General features: G+C 36.5%; 1 protein-coding gene across 9 annotated transcripts in view; it reads left to right on the top strand.

The window, feature by feature from the left end:
- Nucleotides 1–13045, top strand: part of HDAC9 (histone deacetylase 9) — a 929650-nt gene that overhangs the window by 529507 nt on the left and 387098 nt on the right. For all 9 annotated transcript variants that reach the window (XR_008420659.1, XM_053898416.1, XM_053898417.1 and 6 more), the window contains 2 exons: nt 1309–1424; nt 11831–11953. Coding sequence is in view for 8 of the 9 variants with exons in the window: in XM_053898416.1 (XP_053754391.1) it covers nt 1309–1424; nt 11831–11953 (239 nt within the window). In the remaining variant the exon portion in view is untranslated. The remainder of the gene's footprint in view (nt 1–1308; nt 1425–11830; nt 11954–13045) is intronic.

Raw genomic sequence — 13045 nt, forward strand, 5'->3', positions numbered from 1 at the left:
CATCTGTCTTCCCCATGACACAGGTTCAAGTGCATGCTGTTTCCAAACCTATGCCCCCTTTCCTCTCAATAATTGACATGGGAATGACTTGCCATCTCCCTCTTTTTTAAATTCCAGAGTTTTCTGCCCCTTTTCCACCAAAGCCATGTTATTTTAAAATTCTAAGCCTTGGCACATCCCCGTGCCTGCGATGCCTTCTCCTCCACTCCCTTCTTCTCCATTGCCTGCGTATCATGAACCACTTCTCTTCAAGCACCAGGTGCAATATCACTTATTTTCTAAGACTTTCTCAGTGATCCCAAAAAATCAGTTGCTGCCTCCCCTTCCAGAGCTCATCCAGTACAATGTTGTAGAATCCTGCAGCGGCATTTGTTTGCTGCCTTGAGTTCTAGTGCTCATGGCAGTGATTTCTAAATAAGGAAATACTTCGGTCTGAATATCACACACAAGATATAAATAATATAGGTTTAAAATGACAAGGCAGATATAAGAAAATAACTTCTTGGTTTTTGTTTTTAAAGACAGGATATGAAAATGAGACATTAATGAGAAAACAGTAGTCACACAAGGAAGGACAAGAATTAGGAGTCTAGGGGAGACAAAGCTCCTTGAAGTATTTTTTTAATGTGTATTTTTCTCATTAAAAGAACAGCAAAGGGGTGCCTGGGTGGCTCAGTCGGTTGAGCGACCGACTTCGGCTCAGGTCATGATCTCACAGTTTGTGAGTTTGAGCTCCGCGTTGGGCTCTGTGCTGACAGCTCAGAGCCTGCAGCCTGCTTCAAATTCTGTGTCTCCCTCTCTCTCTGCCCCTCCCCTGCTCATACTCTGCCTCTCTCTGTCTCTCAAAAATAAATAAATGTTAAAAAAAATTAAAAACAAAAAACAGCACATAAGAATCAAAGATAAAGAGCAGATTAATCAAAATGTAAGCAAAATATATAGACAGAAAGGCAGTGAGAAAGATGTGTTTCAGAATTTATACCAAAGAACTTCTTTATTTTTTTTTCATCAAAAACTTCTATAATGATCTCTAAATGGATATCCTTACTTTTCTAGAAACTATTGAGTACTAGGTTGTATTTTTAACAGTAAAAACAAAGGGAGAAAAGTGGTATGAAAATTCAGAAATGTTTCAAAAGTTTCCACAGGTTTTTGTTTTTGTTTTTGTTTTTAACGTACTGAAATGGTGCTTGTCATTCCCATAGGGAAGGAAAAGAGTGTTCTGTGCTGTATGTTACTTAGAGTATAACTAAAGCTCATCTTTGTATGTTTTTCATGAATCTGTTTGTGCTTCACAATGTTTTTCAGAATCCTCAGTCAGTAGCAGCTCTCCAGGGTCTGGCCCCAGCTCACCAAACAATGGGCCAACCGGTAACGTTACTGAAAATGAGACTTCAGTTTTGCCGCCTACTCCTCATGCTGAGGTAAGACTCTTGATTATTTTGGTTCTTTTAAAAATTAGATCCTTGATGAGCCTTGTAAAACGAAGTGAGTTTTCTGAACTGAACTTTAAAGCCACCTGTTCTTAGTTATTTTTCTGTAGGCTTATAATATATGGAATTGAATAAACTTGATCTTATTTACAAAGTTTGGATGACAATCAGGGTTTGAAAATGTTGAAATGTAATCCTCAAAAAAACCTTTTAGTGATGCTGAGTATACACTGCCCAGCAGTTGTGCAGCTCAGTAGTATTATGTTTGTTTTTATTCTGATGGGGGTAGACCCATAAATACGCAAAAACAACCTCATGAAAATCTCTCAGTAGAACAGCCTATCAAAGTAGGTTTGTTCTCCCTGGCGAGTGATGAAAAAAAAGAAGGAGTATTACAGCTGAGGAACATAGCGTTCGACTGAGCAAACATTTACTGAGGACCTACTAAGTGCCAGCCATTTTTCCTGGGAATGGGAATATAAAGATGAATAAGATATGAACTCTGTTTTTGAAGAATGAAATATTAAAGGAAATTGATCTGAATTTATGCAGTCAACCCTAATAACATTTTTCAACACATAATTTATTGAAACCAATGATGTAAAAATAGAGGAAAATAAAATTGTGAGTCAACAAGAATTTTTCTATGTAGTTTTGGCATTAGGCTAAGCAAAGGCAACTGTCTATTAATAGCCATTCTTATGAAATAGGCTGTTTTGAGGACACTATCAATTTTTTTTAAGTTTATTTATCTATTTCAGAGGAAGAGAAATAGAGAGCACACACAAGCAGGGGAGGGGCAGAGAGAAAAGAGACGGAGAGAATCCCAAGCAGGCTCTGCACCATCAAAGCAAAACCCTACGTGGGGCTGGAACTCATTAACCTTAAGATGTGAGATAATGATCTGAGCTGAAATCAAGAGTCTGATGCTTAACCAACTAAGCCATCCGGGCATCCCCAAAAGACCCCATCAATTGACTGAAACTCTTGATTTTTCTTTTCTGTTATTATAATTCCTCCTTACCATGAATTGCTCCATGCAGGGAAGGCTGTACAGTAACATCTCATATATAACTGTAACATGTTTCTTCCCTTGTATTTTATAAGAGTCATGGTAACTGAGGGCTGAAAGAGACTGATCAAATATCAGATTCTTGGATCATGTATATTTCCTGATGTGTGATTATCAAACTTCCACTAAAACACTTATAGGGAACTCTCTTTGCTATTTCCTGAGACAACCCAGTTGATTTTGGATAGTTAGCCTGACTGATAGAAATGTCTTCAGTACATTATGCCAATATCTGTGTCTTTGTAATTTCATACACACATAACACACACACACACACACACACACACACACACGCACGCACGCACATGCACCCATATGCTTATCACACATTATTTATAAATTGTAAAATCAGGCTACAATATAATTGAAGGCAGAAAACCAGAGGTTATGCCTAATAAGCAAAGGATTGAAACCAGTGAAGTCACTTTTGCTCTGAGGACATTTGTATACTTCAGTTTTGAGTTTTGGTTTTTAGGGCCTCACAAAACTCAAGAGAAAGAAGGCAAAGCTCAGTGCTGACCAAGGAGGATAATCTAACATGAAACATTAAGCTGGAATTTCAAAAGTCCGTATCTATGCTATGTTGGTGAGCTCCTCACCCCTGCCACCAGAAGTGTCTGGATACAGGGACAGAATTTCTCCCTGAGAAGTTTTCACCAGAAGCTAGTACTTGCATGGAGTTGTATCCCACATTTATATAACCTCAAACTGTTAATTTCGTTTAAAGTGCCCCGGATTTGTTAGGGCCCCTACGTGTCCGGAAAAGCAAATATATATCTTCTCTAGAGGAATACACCTGCATTCTAGATTTCAAAAGTTTCTCTCAGTTTTCCAAGGAAAATGGGCCGAAGAGATAGAATCTCTCTTGCTTATGATTACCTGGAAGCTCTCTGAAGAATAACAATTCAGGCCTTGACATTATCTCCAGATTTTTCATCTATTCTTGTGTCTCACCATCCTGCTGTCCCTCTTTCTTTTTTTCATTTTCCTTTCTAAAATGTGATACCAGATAGAGTAAGTTCTTCACATGTGTTTGTTATCATAGATATAAGTGGGATTCTTGAACTATTGGCTGAGGTATTGTATTTGTTTTAATGCATTTATATCTCAATATTGGTCAGTTTTCTGTGACCCTTTAATCAGTTTCCAGGAAAAGAACAACTTGGTCACAGACATTTCTAAAAACTTTAGATTTCCATTTCCTTTAAATTTGAGGAAAGTGATTCTCAGCACTAAAGGGTCTGGATTCTAAATCGGCTCTGGATGAATTTTGTGCCCTTCAAAAAAACAATGACACACTATACTACATTAAACAGCATGTATGATTCTTAGAAATGCATTGTTAGTGCTAAAAGGTGCAGAAGACTACTTACAGCATGAGAGTATTTTATTAGGTTCAGAAACAGCAGTACAATATCTTGATTGGGAAAGTATATGCAACGAAAGTGTATTTTACACAGATTAATGGTGTGATGAACACACAATTTAGCATGATGGTTATTTCTCTGGAGGAGGGAAGGTGGGGAGTATGGGGAGAGACATGGTTTGTTACTAACTATATATATATATATATATATATATATGTATGTATAACGAGAGAATATATGTATATACATCCATATATGTATGGGTATATATATATAATGAAAGAATATATGTATCTTCCTCATTCCTCTAAGTATTGTGTGTGTGTGTGTATATATACATACATACATACATATACATATACATATACATATACATATATATATATATATATATATATATATAGTACTTAGTACACCATAAAAGAACAACCAAAAAGTATATAATTGTGAGATTGGAAGTAAATGGAAAATTTTGGTAAGATTTTCTCTTCAAACTTTTTATGACCTGTTAAATTGAGTGTCCCAAATTATGCGACCCTATATTTAAATTTCAAAATAATATACATTGAAGAATGACAATTAAAGAAATTTGTTTATACTGTCTTAATCTCTTTTATATTCCTAAAGCCTTTATTGTCACAAATATCTGTTTAGAGTGCCCTCACTTTTCAGCTACTTATAGAACATATTCTGTTACAAACCTTTCCTTCCACCCCCACCATTAAAAAAAAAAAAAAAAAAAAAAAAACAGAAGGAAATGTGATTTAATGGAGTTTGAAAGAGTAGAGGTTTTTCTTCAGGTCAGTGACAGGACATTCACCTCCAAAGCTGGAAAGACTAGTTCAAAAGCAAGCAGTGACTTACTTCATAATGAATTAATTGTGTGCCTGAACTATGATCCAAAAGGCCAGGTGGGCAGACCTTTATGCACTGATGGGTAGCCTCTCCGTGGCCCAAAACAAAAAATTCAACCCTGATGGCTAACATGTGGTTTTCTGCTGTGTTGCACTTACAGAGGTCTGTAATATAATTCATACTGGAGAGGTAAAGAGACAGCAGAACTCAGATGGAAACTCTCCACAAATTAAATCCTAGCTGTGTTACACAAAATGCTTCCACCTACACTAGAAAAAGAGGAAAACAAATATTTTCAGCAATTCTTGATTAACAATCATTTTGGGTTTAGTATGATTTTTACAGAAATCTTCCAAGATTTCTGTAATTTCATATCAATAGAAATATTTTTAAGGTATGAAAAATACACATCAACTACACTTTGAAAAGCCAAGCCGATTGCTTGGTTCACCATTTGCAAAACAGGCTTATTTTACCATCTTTGGTTAAACAGCACAGGTGAGTTTTCATTTTAAAATAGTTCAACGGTGTACATTTGAATGAACCTTTATTCTGTGACCTGTAAGTATAAAAGCATGCCACCTAATTCTTTCACAGCCCGTGTAAATGAACGGGATCTACTCTACAGGATTTACTTAGGAAACAGGAAAGTAACGCTGTATCTCGGGCTGATCTTGAGGCTTAGACAAAAGGAAAATTTTTCTCTTGTAAATTCATATGTCCTGCATAATTTAGATGGAGGTTAAGACAGAAGTAGGAGGAGAATTTACTCATAAGTCCCCGCTAAGGAAACAGCACAGCCAATTTGAAAGTATGGGTCTTCCATTCGACAGGCTCCACAGGAACCTGGCTCCAAAACCGACTACTTTGTCATCATTGGTTAAGTCGCTAAACTTGCCCTGACCTCAGATTCTTTATCTAGTGAAACGTAGTCATGCCTACTCCAACAACTTTGTTGTGAGGGATCAGTGTTAGGAAGGTGGGTAGTGAATTGTGAAGTGTGAAACGAGTCCATTTTTTGTTGTTGTTATCAGTACTGGCTCCTAGTAGGGAAAACTCATTAGCATGTTTGTCTTCAAGCCAGCAAATCACATGTGAGAGTGAGTCTCCATCTGCTCTGACCACTTCTGTTCCATTTCTTCTATTTCTTGCATATGCTCACTCCTGAACTCGGCTTGTTGGAGCTACTTGTTTTACTCATTTGTAAACTTGATTGGGGAGCTGAAACCTCAGGAGTTTCTATTTCCAGCTCTAGTCAGAAATGTCTTTACCTATCTAGTTACTTTATTGTTAATACTGTGGGCCTGTGGGTTCAAATGTTTCCGTGAATATCAACACCATTATTTTAGAGTCCGTAGATTTATTTGATAGCTCCGTTAACAGTAGCCAAGCAGCTGGTTTATTTCTATTTGAACATTAGTGTCTGGCTCTGCTGTGCTATTTTTTAAATATTTTTTTTTCCAGCAGATTCAAACGATTTTTTAAAAAGGATTCTAATAATAAGGTTAAGTACTCTAAAATCATCTGAAATGTCACCTATTGTGTTTGCCCCAATCTCACATGACTCCTCTGCCTATTGTTTCATCATGGTTGTTGTGACATTTGCTGTAAATGTTATGCTTCCTCCTGAGTGGGTGCAGAGGTATGGATTTCGATGGCAGAAGATAAAACACTTTCCCCCCATCTTCGGGGAAAAGAGGCTGCTGTGACAAAAGAATCATTTAGTAGGAATAACGTGAGTCAATATTGTAAAGCAAGACCTTTAATGAGACCTTCAGCAGTGCCTTTTAAATGCAAAGGAAGCCCAGTTGAATGATAATATTTTTTGTCTCCATATCATTTTATAGTAGTACATTTTTGGATGTCCAGTAAACGTAAAAGCTTAGAGATTTAGATTTCTAAAAACTTTCTTCATCACATGGAGATTTTAATTTTCTATCTGCCATCTGAAAGGACAATAGAAAATAAATACTATTGAAAAAATCACTGTGAAAACTATAAGTAAGTATTAAATGATTAAGATATATATATTTGGTTTGGGGTTTTTTGTTGTTTTTTGTTTGTTTATTTGTTTGTTTTGAGACAGAGTGTGCGAGCAAGGGAAGGGGCAGAGAGATAAAGGGAGAGAGAGAGAGAGAGAGAGAGAGAGAGAGAGAGAGAGAGAATCCTGAGCAGTCTCCACACTGTCAGCATGGAGTCCATTGCGGTGCTCAAGCTTGCTAACCCTGAGATCATGACCTGAGCCGAAATCAAGAGTCGGGTGCTTAACTGACTGAGCCACCCAAGCGTCCCATCTTTTTTAATGTGGCTTTCTTTCAGATAGTCTAATTTGGGGATCTGGGACCTTTTAAAGCTAAAGCAGACTGAGGTTTACAAGCATGTCTTCCTGCATGCCATTCTACTACACATAGATATTACCAGATCATGCCAGTCAGAGGTACTTCTGTCTCATGCCAAAGGATCTGATGTCCAGGGAAAGGTGGTTAGCTGCCCAGTCATAAGCCAGTAAGTGATGGAGCTCAAATGTAAGACACTGGGGCCACACTTATTTTCACCAGTCCAGACTACTCCTCACCAAGACTCTGTAGAGACTTACATTCCCTATCTGATGCTCATGTATATTGTAGGTAATTTTGACCATGTAGTAAATTTAAAATTCTACACCCACTTTCTCTAGGAGCTTCTTAAGAAGTAGGTGATTATTTACATAACTAGTTTTCAATCAAAGATCATCTGTTGACTTCTTTGTCTTAAGAGTCAGAAAAGTATTGCCCTTCCTCCCTCCCTTCCTCCATCCCTCCCTACTTTCCATTCCTTCCTTACTCCCTTCCTTCCTTCCTTCCTTCCCTCCTTCCTCTGTATCTCCTATCCCCACTTCCATTTCCCTTGCCCCCATAGGCAGTCATTCTCTCCTGTATTTTTTGTTTGCATGGGCTCTTACATCATTTGTATTTTCTGCTTTGTGCCCCCAAATTTTAGTGAGTGTAAATAGCATGGTGTTATCAACCTCATTCCATTTCTTATTTTTATCACTAAGTATATGTTCTTAGATCTAGTCATGTCATTATGGATGCATATACCTAATAGTTTGCTTTTAATCACTGTAACAATCCCTGGTGGGCAGTGCTCCATTTTATCTACCTGTTCTCCAGCGGGATGTCCCAATGGACTCCAGTTCTCACTCACCACCAAAAACTGCTTCAATAAATTTCATGCTTCAGTGGACATCATCCTAAATGATGATAAGTGAGAGATTAATGAGAGAATTTCTTGAAGATATAATTCCCAGCAGAATAATTTTAGGGTCACAGCATATAGTGTAATTATTTGTTTATTTTTATGAATTACTCATTAGAATTGCTATACCAGTCTACAGTCCCACCAGCAATGTGTGATGGTTTTTACCTGTCTCAATTCCTATGACATTCTGAGATTTTGTATTTTTCTAACTTTTGCCCATGTTCCTTTTGTAAGAGATTTTGAGTCTTTTCATTGAAGCTAACAGGTTTCTGATTTCAATGGCAAAATTAATAGCTCTGTTGAGAGACATATAATTTTTCAGTGTATTTTATTCATTTGGATTGCAAAGATTATCCATAAGATAGGCTTCCAATTGCTATTATGGTGAGAAAAAAAATTTGAGAGTCATTATTAAGATGTGAGTAGGCCTTCCCTGCCTCAACACCTGACTCGGTCATATCCCTCTTCTCAACATCACGCTCTTTCCGGTGAAATGCTCCTAGCTACCAATCAAAGCCTGGTAAAAAACTGACACCCTGCTCTGTGCCATTGAAGTGATTTAACCCTACTCTAATTATCATAGTTTTCAAAGGTCATTAGTTAGTTTTCTATTTTTCTGTGCACCTAACTAGCATAGCACAGTGCCACACTGTTAATCTAACTGAATTGTTATTTATTAATTGTTTTGTAAATATTAAAAGGTGGTCACTTATACATTTAATATTTCCATTTTATCTTACTACAGCAATGCTTTCTAGTTCTGAATTTTTTTTTTACATTAAAACCATCTTCCCCATGTTCTAAGATGGAAAATGGCATTTTAGCACAGCTCTGATTTAAGGGCTGAGTCGGTTTCAAAATTGCTTCCTGGAAAAATCATGGCTTTGCCTGAAAATGCTTGTGATCTCACCACAATGCTAAGGTGGAGTAACCTTCCAGCCTTGTAAGAATACTGGTCAGGAACCTTCACTGTCTCAGTGAATTGGTACCTTTCACCACGTCTTTGGCTGGCTTTCAAGTGTGTCTGCCCTCTTTTAGCCGTGTAGATAGAATACAACTCTAGGTTCTTCCTAAGAATCACTAACCTGGAACAGATAGAGTGTTTTGATCAAAAAGCTGTATCGAGGAAAGTTGTATTTAAAGAAGATAATTTGAGGAAAACATTTTTTCAGGTCTGTGAAGTTATTTGTGATTATAGCCATTCCATGTAAATTCTCTGCCTGATACCTTATCTTGTAATTGAAGGAAATGAACTAAGTAATGTCTAAATCCCTGAAGTTCTGTGATATACTATACCAATTAGTCTCTGTGGGAAGAACCAGCTATATACCTAGTGAACATGGGGGACTCACGACTTTCCTTGTTTCCTCAGGAATGGTCTCCATGACTTGAGCACCCTCATGTCTGTAAAGTCACCAGGGCTTTCGCTTTCTTCTCATGTCCAGGTCAGCTGGTTCCCAGTTGCACACATTTATTCTTTTCCATCAGCCTCAGGACCAGATTTTGCTTCCTCTTCTTTTCTAAAGTGTCCCCCATATCCGTACTTTTTTTTTTATGGTTCCCATATCCTTCAGTAATGGTGGTCCAGTGAGATATAGCTTCTATAGCAGTACCTGACAACAAATCATATAGCCTTGATCAGTTTAAAAGTTATGTTCCTGATCTCACCGGGGACCAGAATTGAGCAAATCACTCCGTTTCTTTATCCATAACTGAAGCATAATGATAGCTACAGAGTGCCTATGAAAAATAGGTTAATGTCCAAAAAAGTCCCTAGCCCAGAGGTTGGCACATGGTATGTGTTGAAAAGCAGTACACTGTCATAAGAAATGGAGACACTCGATTTTGACATGAAACTTCAAGAGTTTAATCCCATAGTGAGAATTTTCTGTTGTCTTCACTTTAGTCAAAGCCCATGTGAGCAGCTGGTCCGCTGCTGCTATTATTACATCCAAGAAGAAGTATTTTTCTTACTTTAGCATAGGTTTGCTTCCTGGGATGAGGTGGAAAGATATCACAGAAGTTCATTCTGTGAAACAAAGATGAACTCATTAGTGTAGCCTGTGGTATCTTTGGTGCCATTCCCACAGTGCATGTCAACTCTCAGTTGTGAGATAAACAGATACAATCTGGAATGCATATTGTACATGATTTAAAGTGCTTACTTTTCCACATTTATTTATCTTCTATGAAAACATAAGTGAATGAAATATCATTTTATTATAAATTACTGCTTGCAACTAATAAGCCAGTTAAAATATTTTTTGCTTCCTCACACATTCGTTTTGTTCTTATTCAAGCATATATTCCAAACTAAAAATTAATATTAAAAGCATATTAATGTAAGCAAAATAAAAGCTTGCCTTTTTAATTAGAGCAAATATGCAACTGCTACTTAGAGCTCCTAATGCAAAATTGCAATCTCACACATTGTAATGATCAGATCTTTTCCTGCAGTCTTCATGCTGTGGCATTTTAGACAACTTTAGTTCTGTAAAGGGTTGCATATAAAAGCAATGTATTGTTAAAACTTTCAATATACCTCTTGATTTTCATGCACAAATATCTGCCTTGTCCTTGTGAGAAAAAAATAAAATCTGAGTTAGCTTGGAATTCCCGGTTGCAATGAAAAAAACTCTACATTTAACCTTCTGCTCTTATTATGTTAAGGCTACGACTCATCTCCAAACAAACCTATGACTGAGGTGATGTTTTGGAATAACATCCTGTGTTTTGGTGGCGCATCACTCTTCAGTGACATTCTGAGGTTGCATTGTATTAGCACATGATATTTTCCCCAGTTAATTGATATCCCAGGTTTGTCCAGGGGAAAATCTACAGCTCCCCCAAACATGCTTGACAAGTTATTATATTTACTTTAGTCAAAGCCCGTGTGTGCAATATCCCTCTTGGAGGTGGTCTATTATTGGAGTCCCATATGCTTTTTGTTTGGGAAGAAAGCAGTCACTGTGTCATACTGTTACATGGAGTATTCTTTTTCAGGGATGTTGTTCCCTTGGGGACCATATCAGGCCAGAGTTCCTTAGTCTAATAAGACCTTTGTAACTCTTATTGTATAAGAGTTCTGGGAGGGAAGCAAGAGTTAAACAGAAAATGTAATTCAAGCAACCATATTGGGCCACATGTGGGAAAACATGACTCTTAGTATTGGATTAAAAAAAGGTATTTGTTGTAGAAAGGACTGTGATGCGAAAACATTCAAGGTATTTTCAGTGTAAATGAAGCCTTTTGTGGCACAGGGAACTTGTAATATTTTAACATTTACCTTAGCTACTGAATATGAATAATCTAAACATACACCACACAGAATTGTCTATTCATAAATTTTATACTTAATAAAGATATTATTAATTATAGAAGTCCTGTATGGTGATATCTAATCTAAGATTTTCTTGTGTGAGTTTTCCCATCAGTAAAATGATGTTTAATCCATATAAAGATAATGATTGTAGCAACATTATATACATATCATTACTCAGTAATACAAAAAATACACTCATAAGAATTACTCAATTTAATTGTTATACTTCACCAATTGAGGACAGACATGCTGATTATGGTCCATAAAGGTAGAATTTTGAAAGTGAATTTTGCACAATGAACACAGAAGCTCTTCACATTTTGTGGTGATTTCTAATGAAGAGAATTTTAATTTGCACATAGAACTTTTGATACAGAAATCAAAATAAACATTTAATATACTTGACTATTTTGATTAATCATGATAATATAAAATATATTTTCCAAAATGTGAACATTTTACAGTAAAATTTATGACATAATAATGTTTTGAGACTCCTTTTTCTTTTTCTTTTTCTTTTTTTTGTTGTTGTTGTTAACAGCATATGGTTTCACAGCAACGCATTCTAATTCACGAAGATTCCATGAACCTGCTAAGTCTTTATACCTCTCCCTCTTTGCCCAACATTACCTTGGGACTTCCAGCAGTGCCAGCCCAGCTCAATGTAAGTCATTACACAGTGGCCCAAGTGATATTTTCATAGGGGAGCTCTCTTTCATTTCTTGTATATTTACACTTCAGGGAAACTTGGTAGAGTTCATTTCTCAGAGAATTCATCCACTTCACTCTGAGTTGTGCAGAGACATTCAGTTTCATTTCAAATTAAAGAATTATTCTGGTTCACATAATACTATTTATAAAAATAATAACTAACATTTGTATAATGCTTTATAGCTTTTAAAAAAGAAAGTACTCTCCAGACATATTATTTTAGTAGCTCCACACAGCCATTCCATGAAACAGAGATTACAGGCCACAGTGTTACAGTAGAAGAAGCTGAGATTTGGAATATTTAAAATCCCAAGATCACAGAGCCATTAAGTAACATACGTAGGACTCAACCCAGGCCTGTGTTGAGAGCTGTAGCTTCTAAAGCAGGCAGCATAGGTTTATAGAATTTATTTTGTGAATGACTTTATCTTCAGAATTTAAGTTACTGACTCTGTCATAGTAAGGGACATATCTGGAAAAACTCTCTGTGAGCAATATTAAATTCTTCCCAGGAGATTCAGAGTGAATCAGTTACTTTAAAAGTCCTGACATCTGAAATAGGATCTTTGGGAGGTACTGTCCTACTAGCAGAAGATAGCAATAATTATTTTATATGTATTCCCCAAAATAATATAAAAGATGTGTAAGCTTTACCTGGAAAAATTCATCTGTGACTTGTTGTGTAAATAATACTTAGGCAGAGGTCATGGGATGCATTAGGTTTAAAGAGAAATTTTTTCCAACCCTTGGCACCAGTTTTTTTCAAACTTTAGCAGCACATCTTCCATGGAGTTCCAGCTTGTCAAATTCACATCTTTTACAATAAGCCCACGCCAGGAAATTTTAAAGAGTTGACCATTTTGTGATTAGTTTATCTTCAGAATATAAGACCTGTATACGGTATGCTATTTTATGCACAAGCACACCTACCTAACATTTTTAAATGACAAATTTTATAATTGGGTTCAATACATGTTATAAAATCAATCAAAGAGATTCCTGATTATATTTGGCATTTTTACCAAATGTTATCATTTCTCTTACA

The sequence above is a fragment of the Panthera pardus genome, unplaced genomic scaffold (genome assembly GCF_024362965.1).
Source record: "Panthera pardus isolate Hobbes unplaced genomic scaffold, ASM2436296v1 HiC_scaffold_8, whole genome shotgun sequence".
In the NCBI taxonomy this organism is placed as follows: Eukaryota; Metazoa; Chordata; class Mammalia; order Carnivora; family Felidae; genus Panthera; species Panthera pardus.